Genomic DNA, 20,032 nt, shown 5'->3' with positions numbered 1-20,032 from the left:
ATCATGAACAGCAGGTTGCCATTATCCCTCAAGACAAAAGTATATAATAGCTGTGTCTTAACAGTACTCACCTACGGGGCAGAAACCTGGAGGTTTACGAAAAGGGACCTACTCAAATTGAGGACGACGAAACGAGCTATGGAAAGAAGAATGATAGGTGTAACGTTAAGGGATAAGAAAAGAGCAGATTGGGTGAGGGAACAAGCGCGAGTTAATGACATCTTAGTTGAACTCAAGAAAACGAAATGGGCATGTAATGAGGAGGGAAGATAACCGATGCTCACTAAGGGTTACAGACTGGATCCCAAGGGAAGGGAAGCGTAGCAGGGGCCGGCAGAAAGTTAGGTGGGCGGATGAGATTAAGAAGTTTGCAGGGACGGCATGGCCATAATTAGTACATGACCGGGGTTGTTGGAGAAGTATGGGAGAGGCCTTTGCCCTGCAGTGGGCGTAACCAGGCTGATGATGATGATGTTGATGATACTGATTCCAATGCCGGCGCGAAAGAGCGCTGATGTCTTAGTGGACCCGTTCAAATCGCATCGCTTGCTGATCCGACGCGTCTGAGTTTCCATGCGCGTGGCAAATGGGTCGGGTTCGGTGAAGCTACGCCGTGCATTTCGGCTGGCTCAGCCTGACTCGACGCTATTGCGACGCATCCCGATTGCGTTTACATGAGATCGACCGCCCGATTCCAGCTGACCAGCAGACTCCATCCACTTACGACGGGTTCATATTGTTACGCGAAACACGAGACGGTAAGACGAACAACGCCATGTGTATACTGCATTTGTGCGATGAAGAGACAGATATTATGAGAGTATGAGGAGTACGCAGGGCCGAAAGAAACGCGAGAAGTATACAAAAGAGAAAAAAATAGAAGACTATGATGGCTGCTGTGTTATTGTTCAGTGCAAGACACGCCTAGTGCACATGAAGATGGTGTTAGACTAAGGCCTCAGTACCTTAAGACCACGTGACCTTTGCCCAGTGATAACGAATTGGTCGAAATAGTGTACACAAAGTAGGTCACAACCGGCGACATTATTAGAAAGCGTGCCATCGAAAGTCCGGTTGAAGTCTCGCAGAACGGTGTAACGGTCTCGCAGTGGTACGGTGGACACTGAGGTGTTCGTTGAGAAGCGCGGTAAGAACTTCCTGAAGAAAGACAGGTTAGCCGTCAGGTTCGCACTGGCGAATCCGGCTTCTAGGCGGACGGGATTCTCCTGCCGCCAAAATTCGCGTCGTTCGCACTGCTTGCATATATCGCTTGCAACGCGATATAGGCGACATCTGCCGCGTAAAGCGCTAACCTCCAAGCGAGTGCCAGACATGGCCGGGTTGGCGTTTTTAGAATTGCTAGTAGGTACGGCGGGGCGTGGCACTTTTGACGGAGATCAACGTTTCTGCGCAGGCGCGAGAAAGAGAATCTGGGGGCCTTTGCTCCTTGAATGTATGACTCGGTCTAGGCACTACAGAGGAGTTTTCTTAGCGGGCGTCGTATTCGTTTGTCCCCTAGACATGCCGGCATTGCGGAGTGCGGTCGAGTTGGTTTATACGCTCCGCCGCTGGCTGCCCGCGCAGTGAGGCAGTGGGCACGGACGCGATCGCAGTGTCTGAAGGGACAATGTTCTGACTGGCGTTGTATAAGTAGCGGGTCGCTTCTCTCGTCACGGCGATAGATCGGATTTTTTACAAGCACTGCTCCAGCAGGGCACATGTAACCGGCAGACGGAGGCCTCAGGGGAGCACCTGAGGTTATCTTAAAACAGGTGGCGCAGGATCTCCGCGGCTCCCAAGCGGTAGTGAGGGGGATCAAAGCTTGAAGCAGGGCTGCGCGAGGGTTGGGGCCGCAGAGGCTGAAGCGTGCCGGAAGGTGTTCACATAACAAATTGGCTGTACACGATACCGGACCGCCGATCTTATACTTCCCTAGCACGCTCAGCCCTCTACAGGCCCCAACCCACGGACAAGTCCGGCTTTGATGTCCCCGTTGCCGCTTTGGTGCCCTGGAGGCGCCGCCGATATTGTTGAATAATGACACGTTGTTTTCATTAGTAAAAACATGATCGAATAAATACAATTGCCTCGCGCCGCCAACTTGCGCTGGTAAGCTCAGCACTATCGCACCCCGTGACTTCTGCCGGCGCGCCCAGGGACAAGCGCATACCGCGCGCGCCAAGAAACTCCTCCGTTAGTACCAGAGTCCTTCCATGTTTTTCTGGTCACGAAACTCCGCCGTCACGCTATTGGAGAGGTTCATATGCTGCCCAAAGGTGCCGCGACGCGGCGCCACTGTGCCACAGAGGGCATCGTTCGCGTACCGAAATGCGTGCGCAGTGCGAGGTGAGCTGACTGATCGGGCGCGTTCTGTGCATGTGCTGTGCTATTTTTCGAGTGTTGGGCTGTTCGGTTGAAGTGGTGGGGTGGGACAACGATGCCCAACACGTGTTGCGTGCCTGGGTGCCGTTCCGGCAACAAGGGCAGGACCGAAAAGGTGTCGTTCTGTTTACCTAATAACAAGGAGCAGCGCGAGAAATGGAAGCGGGCCATACCGCGGCAGGGAAGTGGCGGTGTTAATTTCGAATCGAAGTATACACGTGTGTGCGCAAAACACTTTGATGCCTCGGACATCGTCACAGCAAAGGGGCGAGCTTCATGTCCAGCAGGGGGTGGTAGGAAACCAACCAGTTGAAGCGGTACCAGTTAAAGGGACGCAGTAGGTATCACGATTATCGTGTAAAGGTGACCACTTACAAAAAATTGCAATGCTGATGATAAAGAAGAATAAGGGTGTTGTGAGATCTTATCAGGGCATTGATGACAAAACACATTTGCTTTATGCTTTGTTGCAACCTCAATTTGTGTTATACCAGGATAGAGTAGTTCACAGCAATAGCGCCCTTACCCCGACCATCTATGAAAGGTATAGCATTAGAATTCCTTTAAATGCAAGTGTTAAAACAGAATAATATGCATTGTTTTATTTTCCATTGTCCTTTAGTCTTGGCTATTGGTGGGCTACAATTCTTCAATTACACGTACTTTTAAGTGTATAAGCTGCTGTGAGTAAGAAGGCTATTAGCACACTGTTAGCTACATTTGTATTGTGATTTGCTGAGCAAGTTTTGTTTGCATGTTTAAGTAACAGCTGAAGAAGTAGAAAGGTGGTATCTCTAACAATCCATTTAAAAAAAAATTGTTGTATTTGTGATGTGGTTACTTGTGTTCGTTTGAGAGTTCTTTAGCCGTGTGTTATGAAATGCTTTCTTGTTTATAGAAACAATCGACTATGCATTCTGTACTTATTGCCATTCCTTTGCTGGTGTTTGTTTCCTGCCTCCCGATGCATACCTCTCACGTTTGATTTTATTTCTTTATGCGTATTATGTCATGCTTTTAACAAACTTCTTGCATTGTCAATGGTGGACCATTTATGACCGGACGCCTCTGTGCTATCTGTATTGTACACATATTGTAAATAGTTGCGAATTAAGAACCAAAATACCTAGTGTCGTCGTTTCTGCGTCGAAACCACGAGCAGCGTAAATAAGTGCTGGGCTTACGACGCTTCTAAACGACTGCTTGCTAAGGCAATTGCCTAATTACAGCTAGTTTCAACTGTGCAGGTCCTAACACTTCAGGTTCGCCTTAATCCGTTGTTAAAAGCCGCACCGAAGACATTTAGTAGCGAAGTTCGTCTTGCATTAATTCTACCTAAATCTTATTCAGAAATGGCATCGCTTCGCAAGAAATCTTAAGCGCATGGAGCAGCTCAGTTCCCTTTTCTTTGTCATTAACTATTCTACGGTAGCATCCCTTTGCAATAGCAATTTCATTCTTTTGATCTCTTATAAGATACTGCCCACAGAGTCCTTCTCTGCCACAGTTTAACAGAAACTGAACAGCTGTGCTCGGCGAACAATCTGGCGCTATGCGCAACGGAGAATTGGTGCTTACTCATCTGGTGATAAGTGGTACCACTGGCGTTTTGTTGCGAATGTGCGGTGTTTAATTTAAGCCAAATATTAAAAAAATTACCGACGATTACGTTACTTCCTAATGCGAAATTTGAGCGCAGCAAATAAGCTGTTTCACCTTTTCGATAGATTGAGCCAAAGAAATCGAGCAACACATGTATGCGCTATCACAGAATTTTTTTTTTTTATTTTTCACACGTATTGCAATAACAAAGACTCCACTAACAGTTCTTGACAGTCATGAAGGAAGCTTTGTGGTCGGAGAAATAGACTGATATATGTTCGACTTGGTACACCAATGCTTGATTCTCAAAGACGAGATCTATACAAGTGCCTCGCGAGGTTGTCACAGCCGTGGGACGCGTTACGATGGCTCTCTGATTGCCACCGCACAGGGCGAACGGCAGCGGCAATTTCGGCTCGGGCGGTGCACATATACAGATCCGCCGCCACCGATCTGGCTCTCTGATTGCCACCGCACAGGGGTTGCATTGGAGGAGGAGCGAAGAAAGGAATTAAGTTCGAGCCGGCGCTTTGACAACCGGAGACTCGCAGGAAGAGGGGGGAGGGGGGCGGCGTGTACACCCAGCGGCAAACGATGGGGGCAGAAGCGCGCGCAGCAAGCGGACAACACGATAAAGGGAGGAGGGAAGAGATAGCAGCGACTGACTGATGCCGCTGACGCCGATAGTGAGTCAACCCCAGCTGCGGAGTTGGTTTCAGGGACAACGCCGCCGATGCCGACACAAACAATATGATACCCTCGCTTCCGCAGCGCTAAGAACCAGGTCTAGCCGTGGGAAGGTGGTCACGTATTCGTCGACGTGCCGGGGCCTACGTGAAATAACCGGCGCGTCGGCAACTGAAGAGCACCCTATCCGCCACACAAGAACAGGGGGGGGGGGGGGGACCCTTTCCTCCTCTTTCTGCATGGCGGCGACGGTGTTCTATGCAGTCACGTTATCTTGACTCTCTAGCGGCGTCAGCGGCATCCAGCGGTATCAGTCGGTCGCTGCTAGAGCTGGGGGGATGAAAGGGGGGCGGGGCTGGTTACGAGGCCGACGACAACGCCGACGACGACGCGAAACCCAGGAACGAACGCCAAAGAGCTGCGCTCTAAAAGCGGAGCCCACGGAGGCGTTGAGGCGAACGGTGATGACGAAGCAATCCGGACCGAGACCGCCCAGCCGTGTACAGCGGACGCATTTCTACGGAAGCGAAATGCAAAACACCCGTTTATTTAAATTTAGGTGCATTTTAAAGGATCCCAGGTGGTCAAAACTAATCCCGAGTCCCCCACTACGGCGTACCTCATAATCGTATCGCGGTTCTGGCTCTTAAAATTCCAGATCATTATTTTTTTTCGGTCTGAGGCCGCCGCAAGCTCCATGTTATGAGCGGCTTTTTTTTTTCGTCCCGTGCGCTCATATCATCGCAGAATACACGCTCAGGCAGTAATTTATTTACATTCAATGTTAAAAATAGTTACGTGAGAGTGAGAGTTACATGGAAGGACTCTGGTAGTACCTAGGCAGAGTCGTATTTTCAAGAGCAAAACGCCCCACATTTCCTCTCTCGCACCCGCCTTTACTCGCGCATGCGCGCAAACGTCCGTCGTCTCCGCAAGTGCCGCGTCCCGCTGTACCTACAAGCAGTTGAAAATACTCGGCCGGTTGATCAGACGGTAATTTGAGGGATCGCCCGCCGTTTCTGCGCAGGCGCAAGTGGGAGCAGGCGCGCGAGAGAAAATTTGGGGCCTTTTGCTCCTTGAACAGGTGACTCTGCCTAGGCACTAGGGAGGAGGTTTGTTGACGAGCACATCATAATTGGATATTTCCGCTCTTTCTGCGCATGCGCGAGGAGCAATGGTTGCGAGAGAGAAATGTGGGGACTTTCGGTCCTTGAGATTTCTCTTCGCCTAGGTACTGCGGGGAAGAAAGTTGTTAGCTTCGTTTGTCTTTAGCCACGCTGGCTGCACAGAATCGACAGAATGTGTGGCCAGCAAGGCGAAAAAGCCGTGTCCGAGGTGAGCTTCTTGCTATTTTGTTGCGACGGTAGCATATTAAATTTTTATAGTCGCAGGGGGATATGTTCGGATGTGAGGTGTCTTCTCGGATGACTTTGGTGGAAAAGCATTACATCGCGCCGATTCAATTGAGCAAGGTCAGCATACTGAAACTAAATTCAGGAGATTCGCGGCAACAGAAACAGTTCATGAATTCGATTGCCGTGCCGATGCTAGTTTGTTGCTAGCCGAACTTCACGGATCCCATTTTTCAGAATCCAAAAGTTGACATCGCTTGTACGGAGAGCTCGCTTCAATTTCTCAATTGCGATGAGCCCGCTGAAAAAAAGGATAAAAAATTATGTAATGAATTTTCGTTTATTAGTGACTAACTCACACGTATCACAGGTCGCGCAGCGGTCGCCACCACTCACGGCGTGTATCCGAATGAACCGTATTTTTATTCCAAACGGCTATTTTTCAATATTAATGTGTTCGTAGAAACACTCGATCGGCATACTTGCTTTGACTGCCCTGGTGCTTAGGCCTGTCGACATAACATACATGCAGGTGATATCTCCTGGTTGCCATAGCTGGTTACTAGATGTCAACTCCACTGCTGCTATGCCATCATCAAATATTTTGCATTTGTGGAAAAGACGGATTCAAAAGTTGTCGGTTTAGACAGTATCAGATCAATCAGATGTCACGATAACCACTGAGAGAGAGAGAAAAAGGAAAGGCAGGGAGGTTGACAAGACAGCACCTTCATGGTTTGCTACCCTACATTTGGACAAGGGAAAGCGGACAGAAAAAGGAAACGGCAAGGGATAAGGGAGAACAAGTTATGTGCGCGCACGCGCACATAACGTTCACCGCGCAATCAAAAGAGGTCGCAAAGCTCAGACGTCTTCGACAAACTAATAAATTGACACTTAAGTATCTACACGTGATTTGAATGCAAAAGCCGTATGTCTTCACAACTCTACCTTATTCTACCTTGCTCTAATTTGTACGAACCTTAAGCCTTCCTTAGTACACTTTAATCTACTTGCTCTAATTCGTACCAACTTTATTCCACCCTCATCTACCTCCATTGTACTTCACCTTCGCCTTTGCACCACCCATCTTCTGTATTACTAATGACGTCGTGCAAGACGGCGATGTGAGGATAATTTTGCTGTCACTCGTTGCAGACAACGTCGGCTTATTTGCCTCATGACAAATATAAGTATATCGCATTAAAAGCCCAGCATCGTTTTTGTGGCAGATGACGGTAGAATTCCATGGCCTTAATCTATCATACATATATATATATATATATATATATATATATATATATATATATATACATATATATATATATATATATATATATATATATATATATATATATATATATAGATATATATATATATATATATGTATATATAATGTATATATAGGGCATATACAGGCTTGGCAATAGATATATTGCCAGGTTGGTATGTGCCATTTAAAGAACCGCCTCCTGTATTACTTGGTTACTGGTTTTTATTTTATTTCTGCATTCTGCGCGCAGAAAACCATTACAACGCTCATGACGAGAGACAAGCAATTCCCCTCGAACACCAAAGTGGGGCTGTCCTTCGAACTGGGCACCCTCGTCTACACCCTAAAGTCCGCAAAGAAAGGTGTCGACTCAGATTTGGTCAACATGCCGTGCAAGAGCCTCTACGTCACCAACTTCGACGTCGTGGTAAACTTTTCCTATTATTTTTCGCGATCCCAAGCTCATTTTGCGAACACGTTACTTGGCAATACGAAAGCTATTTGCAATTGCCTCGCAACAGGTATATGCAATTACCTACGCAACAGGTAGACAATACATGTAGGCAACACTAGTCGTGTCATTGTGCTATCTAAATTGGTTTTCACGTCAAGAGAGGAGGAAAGAAAGATGTCCAGGACCACCACAATGTCGCCGAATTCGCGTGCTTGCAGACGCGAAATTCTTAGACCAAGCGGTAATACTGCACGGTACAACTGTGCACAAACCTAAATGTGAATAAGGGCGTATATTGGTTTAAAAATCGCACCTTCGCAACAAAAAGCGTGTTCTTGCTCCGATTCTGGAACCCGTGAGGCCAAATGGGGCGACGTGAATAAATAAAGAAGCGAGTAATAAAACAGTTTTACACAGCAACTCATCTTTAAGGGCGTAAATGATCTTAGAGTATGTGTCCGTGACGTCACGTGTCATACGAGGTGCCTTGTTGCAAGATATTTCAAAGTTTTAGCATGTGCACGTAAACGACTTACACTTTACTGTAATTTGTAACTTACATTTACGAACACAGTTGTGTTCTTTGGCTCCAGAGTTGAAGTGCGATGCGCATGACGCCGGAAAGATTAGTAGGTCCGCCTAGCACTACGCAAAAGATACATAAATTCAAGAATGCGGCTTGGAACAGCTAAAACATTTACCGTTCAGAGGAGAGAACTGATCCCCCAATCGGTTCTACGTATGAGGGTATGGAGGATCTACGTATGCAGCAACAAATCCTAAAAGCCAACAAGTGCCCCCGTGCCGGGCCGCGTCTATTTCCTGCAGTGATACGCTTTAACCGCTCGCTTCCTACAACCCTCTGAAGGGGTACGAAGAACGATCGCTCGTTCTTCGTGCGGTCTCAGAAGATCGTGTTTTTTTTTCCTACGCTACCTTTTGTTACAAAGATATGCTATTCCGCTCTTCTTATTTTCTAGCCTTGCCTAGCAAACATCCAGGCCAACCGAGCCAAAAGATTTGAAGGCGTCGAGGTGGCCCAATCAGAGGCCGATATATCGCAGGTCATACTCTTCGAGAGCAACAATACCATCTTCTACAAGGTGAGTTCCCTGCACACCTAAAGCGCGAACCCCGAATATATTTCTGCACGCGTGCGCCCCGTGTTGCGCGCCTCAATTTTAAACGCCGCGCGATGTTATTGCACTGCGGAACCCGTGTTGTCGAGCAGATCACGTGGCGTGTGTGCGACGTCCAAATGCAGGCGGACACGTGCTATTTGTGAAGAACAGCGAAGTGTGAGCCGCACACATGTAGCGCATCTCAGATGATGAGGCATTTGCAGGACAAGGCCTGCTGTGCATTGGCCAGGCACAATATTTTACCGTACTGTTGTCCCCTCTCCCAAAGCCAGCAGTCGATGAAATTGGCTGGGACAATTCATCGTGCCTCCTGTTTGCTTGATGCGCCATATTCATTTCCCAATGTCAAGGAAGCCAGCAATATGGGTCGAGAGGCAGTCGGGCAAAAATACATTGTCCGTTATTTGACGTGGTTGCAATGTTTACCAAGTAAATCGCCACTACAGCTTCATGGGGAACTACAAGACGATTGACAGCTTTATTAGGGAGCTATACCAATGCTGGGAAGATAACTTCACATCCTAATAAAATGTGTTGCATTCTTTCCCTGGCTTTAGCGCCGCAAGCACGTGGCTAGGCTGAAAGGCAATAAGATTGCACGCAGCAGAGTGTACCAAGAATCTCTGGATCCGGACAGGTGGCCAATGAAAACTGACCCTGTCAACTTCTAACACCTGAACTCTGTCGAGTAACCATAGCTTAGCAGGACTCTTTGAGGAACTATCAGACATTGTTTTGGATATCATCGGCTTTCGTGATATTAGAAGAGCAGGTGAGGCTTATACATTACTGAGTAATGGCCACGTCCTCTGCTATAGAGTTCGCCCAGATAAGAAGCAATACAAGGTAGGATTGCTAATCCATAAGGACATAGCGGGCAACATTGACGAATTCTACAGCATTATTGAGAGTGTAGCAGTAGTCGCAGTCAGACATAATAAGATGTATAGAATAAAGGTGGTACAAGCCTACCTACGCTCCAACATCCACCCTTGAGGGTGATGAAGTAGATCAGTTTTATGGAGATGATGAATTAGCGATGAGAGAAGTGCAAACTCTGTATGCTGCAGTAATGGGCCACTTCAATGCAACAGTGGCGAAAAAACAGGCTGGTGAACAAGCAAGTGGCAACAACGGCGTCGATTCTAGGAACCCTAGAACAGAGATGCTGGTGGAGTTCGCAGAAAAAAATAAGCTGCGAACGATGAACACCTGCTTCATTAAGCGAAGCAACACAAAGCGTACTTGGAAAAGCCCTAATGGTGAAACAAAACATGAAATTTATTTCGTACTTTCTGCCCATCCCAGCATACCATATGATGTAGAAGTGATAGGTAGGGTAAATATCAGTGATCATAAGTTAGCGAGGGCTAGGATTCACTTCAATTTGAACCGAGAAAGAGCAAAATTAGTGAAGAAACAGGTCAACTTAGAGGCAGTAAGGGCAAAAGCAGACAAATATCGACTGGCACACTTGTAAACAAATATGCAGCCTTAGAACAGAGAGATGATGATGACATAGAGGTAATGAATGAAACCGTAACGAGGCTGCCTTGAGAGGCAAAAATAGAAGTGGGAGGATAGGCACCAAGGCAACCAGTAGGCAAGCTCTGCCAAGTAACAAAGGACGTAATAAGGAAACGACAAAGCACGAGAGTGTCCAACTCAAGAGATAAAACAGAATTCGTGTAACTGTCAAAACTAATCAACAAGGCGAAAATAAGCGATATACTAAACTTTAAAAGACTCAAGAACCCGTAACCAATGGACTCAGCCTGAAATTAGTCAGAAGGAAACTTCGCAAAGGACAAACCAAGAGGTGCGAACTGAAAGATAAGCAGGGTAATATCATGAGTAATGTCGAAGGTATAGTAAAAGCAGCGGAATAATTCTATACAGACATGTGCAGCACCCAGAGGAGCCACGTTACCTCCATTGGAAGCAGTAATGAACAGGTTGGAGACTCTCCTCCGATAACTAACGATTAGGTCAGAAGGGCCTTGCGAAACATGAAACGAGGTAAAGCGGCAGGGGATGTAATAACAGTCGATTTAATCAAAGATGGGGGAAACATAATGATTCAAAAGCTGGTGACACTCTACACGAAGTGTCTATCGACATCAAGGGTTCTAGAAAACTGGAAGAATGCAAACATAATACTGATCCAGACAAAGGGAGACATTATATAATTGAAACATTATAGGCCCATTAGCTTACTCCGATGAATATATAAAATATTCAGCAAGATATTCTGCAATAGAATAAGGGCAACACTGGACTTAGTCAACCAATGGAAAACGCTGCCTTCAGGAAGGGATACTCTGCAATCGATCACATCCATGTTATCAGGTCATCGAGAAATCCGCAGACTACAATCAGCTTCACCGTATGGCTTTCATAGATTACGAAAAGGCATTTGATTCAGTAGAGATAGCAGCAGTCATAGAGGCATTAAGCAAATAATGCTACAGGCCGATTGCATACATTTCTTGGAAAACATTTACAGAGTTTGCACAGCTACCTCAATTCAAGACAACAAAAGTAGGAAGATGCCTATAAAGAAAGGGGTAAGGCAAAGACACTCTCTCCAGTGCTATTCACTGCGTGTTTGGAAGAAATATTCAAGCAAACAAACAGAGAAGGCTTAGGTGCAAGGATCGACGGCGAATATCCTGAAGCCTTCGGTTTCAAAATGACATTGTTCTGTTCAGTAACACCAGAGACCAGTTACAACAAATGATTGAGGACCCTAACAGAGAGTGTAAAAGTGGGGTTGAGGATTATTATGCAGAAAACAAACATAATGATGAAGAGCAGAGCAAGGGAACAAGAGTTCAAGATCACCAGTCAGCCTCTAGAGTCACTGAAAAAGTACGTTTACCTAGGGCTATCAATCACGTGAAACCCTTACCACGAGAAGGAAATTCACAGACGAATATAATGAGTTGCATCGCACACGGCCGAAATGTCAGCTGCTGACTGGAAGATAGTCATTAACTGAAAAGGAAGGTGTACAATCAGTACCTTTCAGTGGTGCTGACATACAAGCCAGAAACTTGAAGACTGACAAAGAAGCTCCAGCACAAATTAAAGCCCGCGCAAACTGCGATAGAACGAAGAATGCTAGGTATAACGGTAAGAGACAGAAAGAAAGCGGTTCGAAACAGAGAGCAAACGGGTATAATCAATATTCTAATTGTCATCAAGAGAAAAAAATTGAGATGTGCAGGTCAAGTAATGCACAGATTAGGCGAATGGGTGCCATGAATGGGTGCCGACGGAAGGGAAGCGCCGTCGAGGACGGCAAAATACTAGGCGAGGTGATGAAATTAGGAAATTCCCGGGCGCTCGTTGGAATCGGTTCGCGCAGGACAGGGGTAATTGGAGATCGCAGGGAGAGGCCTTGGTCGTGCTGTGGACGTAAATTATGATAATGATAAAGATGGCGATGTCAATGTACCTTGGTATGCAATATACCTGGTAGCGAAGTTTCATAGAAGTCCCCCGGTTCAGAACATGGCGGTTCATTCGCGGATGGAATGGTCGATGGATGGATGCTATTATCACCCCTCTCAAACAGGGCGGTGGGTTGCGCCACCAAGCTCTTGTTCTTATTTGGCCTAATCTCCTACCAATCTTCTTCAAACACACACAGACACGAAGGATTCCCAGCATCAAACTTTCTGAACACTACTAGGAATTTCGTGTTTTTATACCTCCCTTATTTTACGTCTCTCTGCTGTTTGGCCACCGAACATCCAAGCGCCTCTTACAAAGCTCTTTTGCGGAAATGTTTACCCCTGCTTTCTCGGAACCCAAAGTCTTCACAAAGAGGCCAGAGGAGCCTAAACCGACAGCTGGGTAGATAATTTCACACTCGAATAAAATGTGTTGCAGTGCTTCCCTAGCTTAACCGCAGCACGAACATGGCTATGCTGAAGGGCACCACTGAAATAGTATTTATTAACATCTTGGGTGACTCTTCAGTTTCGCCTTCGCGAGCGGAACCCGAGCAGGCCGGCTGAGTCTCTCTCGTGCTCCTGGCTGCTCCTCGGATAGGCGTCTCAGTCGCTTGGCTTGGGCCTCCTTTGCTCGATACTCCGGATTCCTGGCCCGCTTATTCCGCATTGCCTCCGCCTCTCTCGCACTATATTCCGAATCCTATAGGAAACTATTCTGGCGCATCGCGTCAGCGTGCCCAGCCTTCATCCCCGCCTTCCCCGCTTCGGTCTGACGTGGCCGACCTCCCCGCCGAGGAGGAGTACGCGTTCCATCAGAACCCACCGAAGAAGACGAGTCAAAAGAGCACCACGCACTGGTAGACGTCACCGCACCCATCGCACACGTGTTTTCTCTCGGCGGCCTAGAGCGGGCCCAGCCTGCACTTAATCGGTATACCCATTCCCCACAGACGAACAGTAATTTCAGGGTGGCAACGCCGCGTGGCAGACTCCCGGGCCGACGAATGGAAAGTTTCCATCGGTCCCCTACTCCGGACAGACGAGTCCTATAGTGTCAAATTATCGCGTCACCAAGCGGAGACCAACTCGGCGGCCCCTTGGCTTGTTCATACTGCTCCCTGTTTCTGCCTTACACAGGTGGCCACGCATTTGCGTGAACATCACCTGTCGTGTTCCCTAGAACGACACCACGTGACTCGCATTCACGACCCTATCGATCAATCAGGATTTTCACGTCATAACGCCACCAACGCTGGCATTTCCGCGACTCGAGCTCCTTAAGGCTGTCCGGTTGAGGAATTGAAGATTCGATCGATCTTCCCATCGGGTGACAAACTTAAATGATGTCGGAAGCATTATTGTGGCGCACGTGCCAGCGATGTAATGCCGCTTCCATTGCAGCATTGAGATCCCGACGCGGCAGTGTTATATTAATTAGGCATCTAGTGACGCGCCTGCGAGGCACATACACGACCGAGTACAGAAACAGCTGGATCCAAGGATTGAACTGTACATTGGTAAAATTCCCGCACAATCCCACAATTCGCCATGAGTGCGAAGGTCTCTGTCCCTCTGACGGCGTCGCCTGTCGTGGTTTTGTATAATTGAGGTGTATCTGTGCCACTATCATTCGACGCCTTCTTTTATGAGGGCATAAACTTTATTTCTTGTTTTCCTGCCTCTCGTTTCACGGATAACAGGACACCTTTACCCAGGATAGAAAGTTCTATTTTGGTATTGTAAGTTTTGGAAAAGTTTTGTGCAACCTCTTATGTCCCGTGCGCCTCCGAGACCAACGTCGGAGGCGAAAGTAGTCGTTTCCCCGAATGTCTGCCAGATGGCGCCACATGCGGGTTCACCAACTCTTGCCTGAATTATCGACGAGCAAGACGACACAATTTAATGAGACCGTTTGCAAGGCAGAACCGAAGATGCGCGTGAAGTTACACATACCTGCTGCACCAGGAGTCTTAATTTATTTTTTCTGCTTGGAAAATAAGATCGTTGACAGGGCAATATGGAAAAGCATAAATTCCATTCCAGCACTAAGAATGCTATCCTTTAAACTCAACCTGCATTTCCGTAGGCGGGAGTACTTCAGCTGATTAGCAGAAAGGCCAGACTTTAAAATCTGTTCCTGACGTTTGTGACGAAATAACGGCTGCATAGACGTCACGAAGCCTCGTTTCTCTTGCCCCTGCACCGTTCTCAGTTTTTTAAATGCAGCAATTGTTTATATTTATTTGCATTACATCGGGCGCAGCTAGTTTGCAACCTGCATTGGATGACGAATTTTCCGAGCGCTTTTTCCCGGCGTCATGACAGGCGCGAAAAGCCGGAGTCTGTACACACGAGAGGAAAACTTGAGGAAAACAACTGTATTCGACCCGAGTATAACGCGAACTTACAAAGGACATGCGTGTGGGTGTCACAATGAAAAAGAAATGATCGCACGCTTTATTTCTGAGGTACTCGGAGCCGTGTCTTACTTGTGGGTTCGGGCTACATTTAGGGTACCGAATAATTCACCATAATAAATTATTGTTGCGACCATTGTATGACGAAGGCCAAGGATTTCACGAACGCAAGCGCAACTGTTCGCTTGTGTTCGTCAAAATCCCTGTCCTTCGTCATTCAGTTAGTGCGCAGCAAGTAGTTATTATGGACTGCTGCATGCTCGCCCAAACAAATGCACTTCTTAAAAAATTGGCCAGCAATCAGCTGGCGTGCTGCGTAGATAGAACTCAAAGCAACCTGCACGGAAAGGCCTTGTTCGCGGGTTCCATACCCTTACCAGGACAAATTTTTCTTCCGCAGAAATAAATTTTTTTTCTGAAAAATACGAGGTACTTCGCGGCGCTTTGCCGACCTGTGCTCAATTAGTTTCCTTTTCTTTCTTTTTCTATTGTGTAGAAACGTTGCAGAAAGCGTCTCGTCTGTACAGTGTGAAAACCTGTCCGTGGCATCTTCCAAATTGACTGAGACGCGCGCAAGCTGTGCTCCAGAAGTGAGCCCTATCCGTAAAACAAAACAAAAAAAAACGCCTTTCTGCTTGCACGCGCAGATCAAGAAGTTGGCCGACAATTCCACCTTCCTGCGGCCGGGCATGTCACTGCTGCTCCTCAACGCCCACCTCGGGGACTTCAGGAACAAAGCGACGAGCCCGTGTGCCCAGTACAACGAAAAAGACCGAGACGACCCGTTCTACCGAATCAGAGTAATTAAGGCATGGCTCGGGTTGAACTAAAGCCGAACCAAGGCAGCTTGAGGAAGAGTGGTCGTCGGACTGTGGAGTGGTGTGTGTGGCGCTAGTGACAAGCTTGTGCATTGGCCTTCACCTCGTGTTGTGCTGTCATAAAGTGCGACACCGGACAGGACTGCGTTTCCTGATTAGTCGTGCCTTTGCGTAGTTCAACAATATTAGCGTACCTCTTACTCGTGTGTTTTGCGTTGCTCTAAGCGAGAGCTACAGACCAACTCTTTGATTACGAGCAGCCGCGGTTATCTAAAAAAAGTTAGCCTAATGAGCCGGCGAAGAAAAAACTGCAGAGCGGCACGAATTTTCTGATACTCGATTCATTACGAGTGAACTACAGGGCACCCGCCGTGGTTGCTCCGTGGTTATGGTGTTGGGCTGCTGAGCGCGAGGTCGCGGAATCGAATCCTGGACACGGCGGCGGCATTTCGATCGAATGCGAAATGCGAAAACAACCATGTACTTAAATTTAAGCGCACGTTAAAGAACCCCAGGGGCTGAAAACTTCCAGTGTCCTCGAACTGAGGCAAGCCACCCTGATGCGACAGAGGGAGCGCCTCAGCTTCACAAAAACTGGTAGGGCAGTATTGGCTAGACTCAATATCCCAGCATACCCCATTTATCTCACAGAGCAGGCCGTACCTCTCCCTCCTTCGATGAGATCCAAAATTACAGTAGCCCCAATTCCAAAGAATATGCATCCAGAGTACAACAAAGAAAGGCGCAAAGCACGTGCACAACACATTCAATCAGCCTACTCTAACAACCATAGGTACAACACGTACTACACGGACGCAGCTCTGTATGCAGACACGACCGGGCAGCGCTACCAAAGGAGGTACGCCCTGGCAGTCGTGAACGCTGTCAGCCAACAGCAAATTACCGCGTCGGCCACGGCGGGATCCCCAGCCTCGGCTGAAATATTAGCAGTGGCGATCGCACTCGCTCACGCGGAGCGTTCGCAAAGGGACTCGGTCGTGGTCACGGACTCCCAGGAGACATGTCGCATGTTTCTCAAGGGGCACGTGACTGCGGCTAGCCTCGCGATAATCCCGAAATCCTTCAACAACTATCATCGCCTACTCTGGTGCCCGGGCCACGCGGGGGTACAGGGGAACGAAAAGGCTAACGCGTTAGCTCGAGGGTTCACTAACCGAGCGACGGCGTCCTCTTCTAACCCCAACCACCCGCACTACCCATCACAAAATTCCACCAATTTAAATGCCAAAGACATCCTTGCTCATCAGCGTGGAGTCCGAAGAAAATACCCGCCGCCTCACCAACAACTTAACGGGGAAGAGGCCGCCGATTGGCGTAAAATACAGACCGGGGTGTTCCCCCATTTAAAATTGCTAAACGCCATGTATCCCACTCGTTATAGGGCCAACTGTCCTTGGTGCGGTGGCATACCTACCCTAATGCACATAACCTGGGAGTGCACTAAGCACCCTCATAGGCCAAACACCAGTAGGACAATGGAGCAGTGGGAGGCACAGCTCGCCCGCTCCGATCTGGCAGGACAAAAGTCCTTAATTAGCCAGGTCAGGCAGGCGGCAGAGGCCAGTGGGGCCCTGGACTGAGAGGCTCCGACCACCCCTCCTTCAAATCTTTGGAATCACAATAAAGTTTCTCTCTCTCTCTCTCCAGTGTCCTCCACTACGGCATGCCTCATAATCAGAAATTGCTTTTGGAGGTAAAGCCCCACAACCTAATTTAAATATAACGACAGGGTATCTCGGCTAACTTGAGCCAAAGTTTTAAAAGTATGCGAATGCCTCGTAGCTACACAGAAGCGAGTCAGTATTGTTTTCCGTCACTAGGAGATGCTCAGATTATTTTGTTTTGTTTTTTTTTTCATTCCGTCTGATTACTTAATTAGTCTTCAATAATTATTCACCTACTCAAACATTAAAATTTAATGAAAGTGTAAGTGAGAAACCTCTAGAGCAACGTGAAAAACTCCCGATACATATCAATGAGATTGTTATATGCTACGTGAAACAAGCTTGCGAATACGCGCAAAGCGCCTCGAGCGGCCTGTCGGGCGGCAATTTTGCGAGTTCAATAACTCCTTAGAAATTATGCAGTGCTTACTACACGGAGTGTCACGATATTCCTATCATTCAACTTAAGCAACACGCCGCAATACATTTTTCCTCCAATTGTAATAATTCAGAAGCTGGTTAGCTAATTAATACTATGTAATTAGGCGGAATGCAAGAAATAATCAGAGTCTGCCCAAGCGACGGCAAACATTACCTTAGTTCTCTACAGCTACGTAGCATTTGCATGTTTGTACTTATTGTACAACGCACATTAATGTACATGGCATATGAGGATATATTGACAATGACAGTATAGTTTGGAAGGTGGAAGATGCTGCAGGTCAAACAACGTTTCCAAAGCTCTGCTATCTCTTAAAAGAAAAAGAAGTGGAGCTCATAACAAGAACCTGCAATGGGAGACGTGTCACGAATAGCACGGACATATCACTTTCAGAATCCTTTGTGCATTTGAGAATTCCATTATGGTTTTGGCATTTATTTATTTATATTTATTTATTTATAGTACCCTCAGGGCTTACAATGAAGCATTACAGAGGGGAGGGGCTAATAAATACAGATAAGTATGCAAGAAAGGATAAAGGAAACACGAATATTAATCAGATTACAATGCATGGTACAACGTATAAATAACTCGAGAGCGACACAAAAAAGCATAATTCGGTAAAAATATAATTATACAAAGAAAAACGGAAAACTTCAGTAATACAGATTAAATATAAATACATGGTGTATAGGACAGGTTAGAGTGAGACAATAAGCACAGAATGATAGAAAATAAAGTATAATACAATATACAATGTTTGCAGATTAGGTAGATAATAAAAAAAGAAAACTTATCAACAATACTGTTCAGGAGAAAACGGAATTGCTTCGTTATACATTCATATCAAAGCATACTAGATAATATTAGTAAGTGCCTTACGGAAGTTATCTGTGTTAGTTATACGGACTAGTGGATCCGGTAGGTGATTCCATTCCTGGCATGATTTTGGAAGAAATGAATTAACATAGGTAGACGTTTTGTGGAATGGGATGTTCACCTTATGACGATGGTCCAAGCGTGCAGAAGTAAAAGAGGCTGGTTCGATAAGGCATGATTTGAGTGTAGGAATTAAGTGGTATATTTTATGGAACAGGCAAAGGCGAGCGATTTTTCTGCGTTTGGAAAGGAGAGATATGTTGAGGGCAAGTTTGATGCTAGTTACGCTTGCTGTGCGCTGGTAATTGTTAAGAATAAAACGAACGGACCGATTCTGCACAGCTTCTAAGCTGTTAATTAATGTTAATTGATGAGGGTCCCATATTTAGGATGCATACTCTAGATTTGGCCGAATGTAGGTGACATATAGCTGTTTTTTCAGGGAAGAAGGTGCGAGTGAAAAATTTCGTTTAAGATAGCCCAGCATGCGGTTAGCTTTTGATGTAATGTGTTCGATACGTCGTTTCCATGAGAGATTATTTGTAATATGCACTCCGAGATATTTATAACAAGATACTGATTCAAGTGCCATTTTGTTAAGATGGTAGGTATAAAAAGATACTTGGCTGCGTGAGATTCTCATGAATTTACATTTTGAAGGGTTAAGATTCATGTGCCAGCGGGAGCACCAGGTTGTAACGTTATCAAGGTCTGATTGTAATGTAAGCATATCAGTATCAGTTATTTTTCGGTAAATTACACAATCGTCGGCAAACAAACAAATAGAGCTAGTGATTTGATTAGGCAGGTCGTTAATGTAAATGAGGAAAAGTAAAGGCGCCAACACAGAGCCTTGTGGTATACCCGATTCTACTGGCACCTCTGGTGAGTCATTGTCATTGATGGTTACATATTGGGTACGATTACAAAGAAAGCTGCAAATCCATTTGAATATTAATGGGTCAATATTTAGAAGGCTTAGCTTATAGATAAGTAACTGGTGATTAACTTTATCAAAGGCTTTATAAAAGTCTAAAAAAATACAGTCCGTTGCAAAACCCGAGTCCAAGAACGCATGCAAGTCATTAGTGAATGTTATTAGTTGTGTTTCACAAGAAAAAGATTTTCTGAAACCGTGCTGATAAGGGCTAAAAAATTGTTTGATTCAAGAAAGTTTACAAGGTGAGTGAAAATGATGCGCTCGAAAATTTTACAGGGTACCGAAGTTAATGAGATGGGTCTGTAATTCAAAGGGTGATGTGGGTTTCCCGATTTAAAAAGCGCGGTAACCTTACCGGTTTTCCAATCAATGGGTAGGGCACTGTCGTTAAGTGATGTAGTAAAAATAAAGGTAAGTATGATGGAGCTGTATTCTGCAGTGTTTTGGAGAAACTTGGAATTAATACCGTCAATACCACATGATGATGACCGCTTTATC

General features: G+C 46.4%; 1 protein-coding gene and 1 long non-coding RNA gene across 3 annotated transcripts in view; one reads left to right on the top strand and one right to left on the bottom strand.

The window, feature by feature from the left end:
- Positions 1 to 15,746, top strand: part of LOC139053061 (uncharacterized) — a 57,166-nt gene extending 41,420 nt beyond the window's left edge. For both annotated transcript variants that reach the window (XM_070530200.1, XM_070530201.1), the window contains exons 13-15: positions 7,547 to 7,723; positions 8,731 to 8,853; positions 15,418 to 15,746. In XM_070530200.1, the coding sequence (XP_070386301.1) occupies positions 7,547 to 7,723; positions 8,731 to 8,853; positions 15,418 to 15,600 (483 nt within the window). In that variant the 3' untranslated portion in view covers positions 15,601 to 15,746. The remainder of the gene's footprint in view (positions 1 to 7,546; positions 7,724 to 8,730; positions 8,854 to 15,417) is intronic.
- LOC139053063 (uncharacterized) overlaps positions 1 to 20,032 on the bottom strand; it is a 407,344-nt gene that overhangs the window by 45,546 nt on the left and 341,766 nt on the right. The window lies entirely within an intron of this gene.

The sequence above is a fragment of the Dermacentor albipictus genome, unplaced genomic scaffold (assembly GCF_038994185.2).
Source record: "Dermacentor albipictus isolate Rhodes 1998 colony unplaced genomic scaffold, USDA_Dalb.pri_finalv2 scaffold_63, whole genome shotgun sequence".
Taxonomy (NCBI): domain Eukaryota; kingdom Metazoa; phylum Arthropoda; class Arachnida; order Ixodida; family Ixodidae; genus Dermacentor; species Dermacentor albipictus.
Note: the sequence above shows the minus strand (reverse complement) of the source record. Positions and strands in the feature narration are given on the sequence as shown.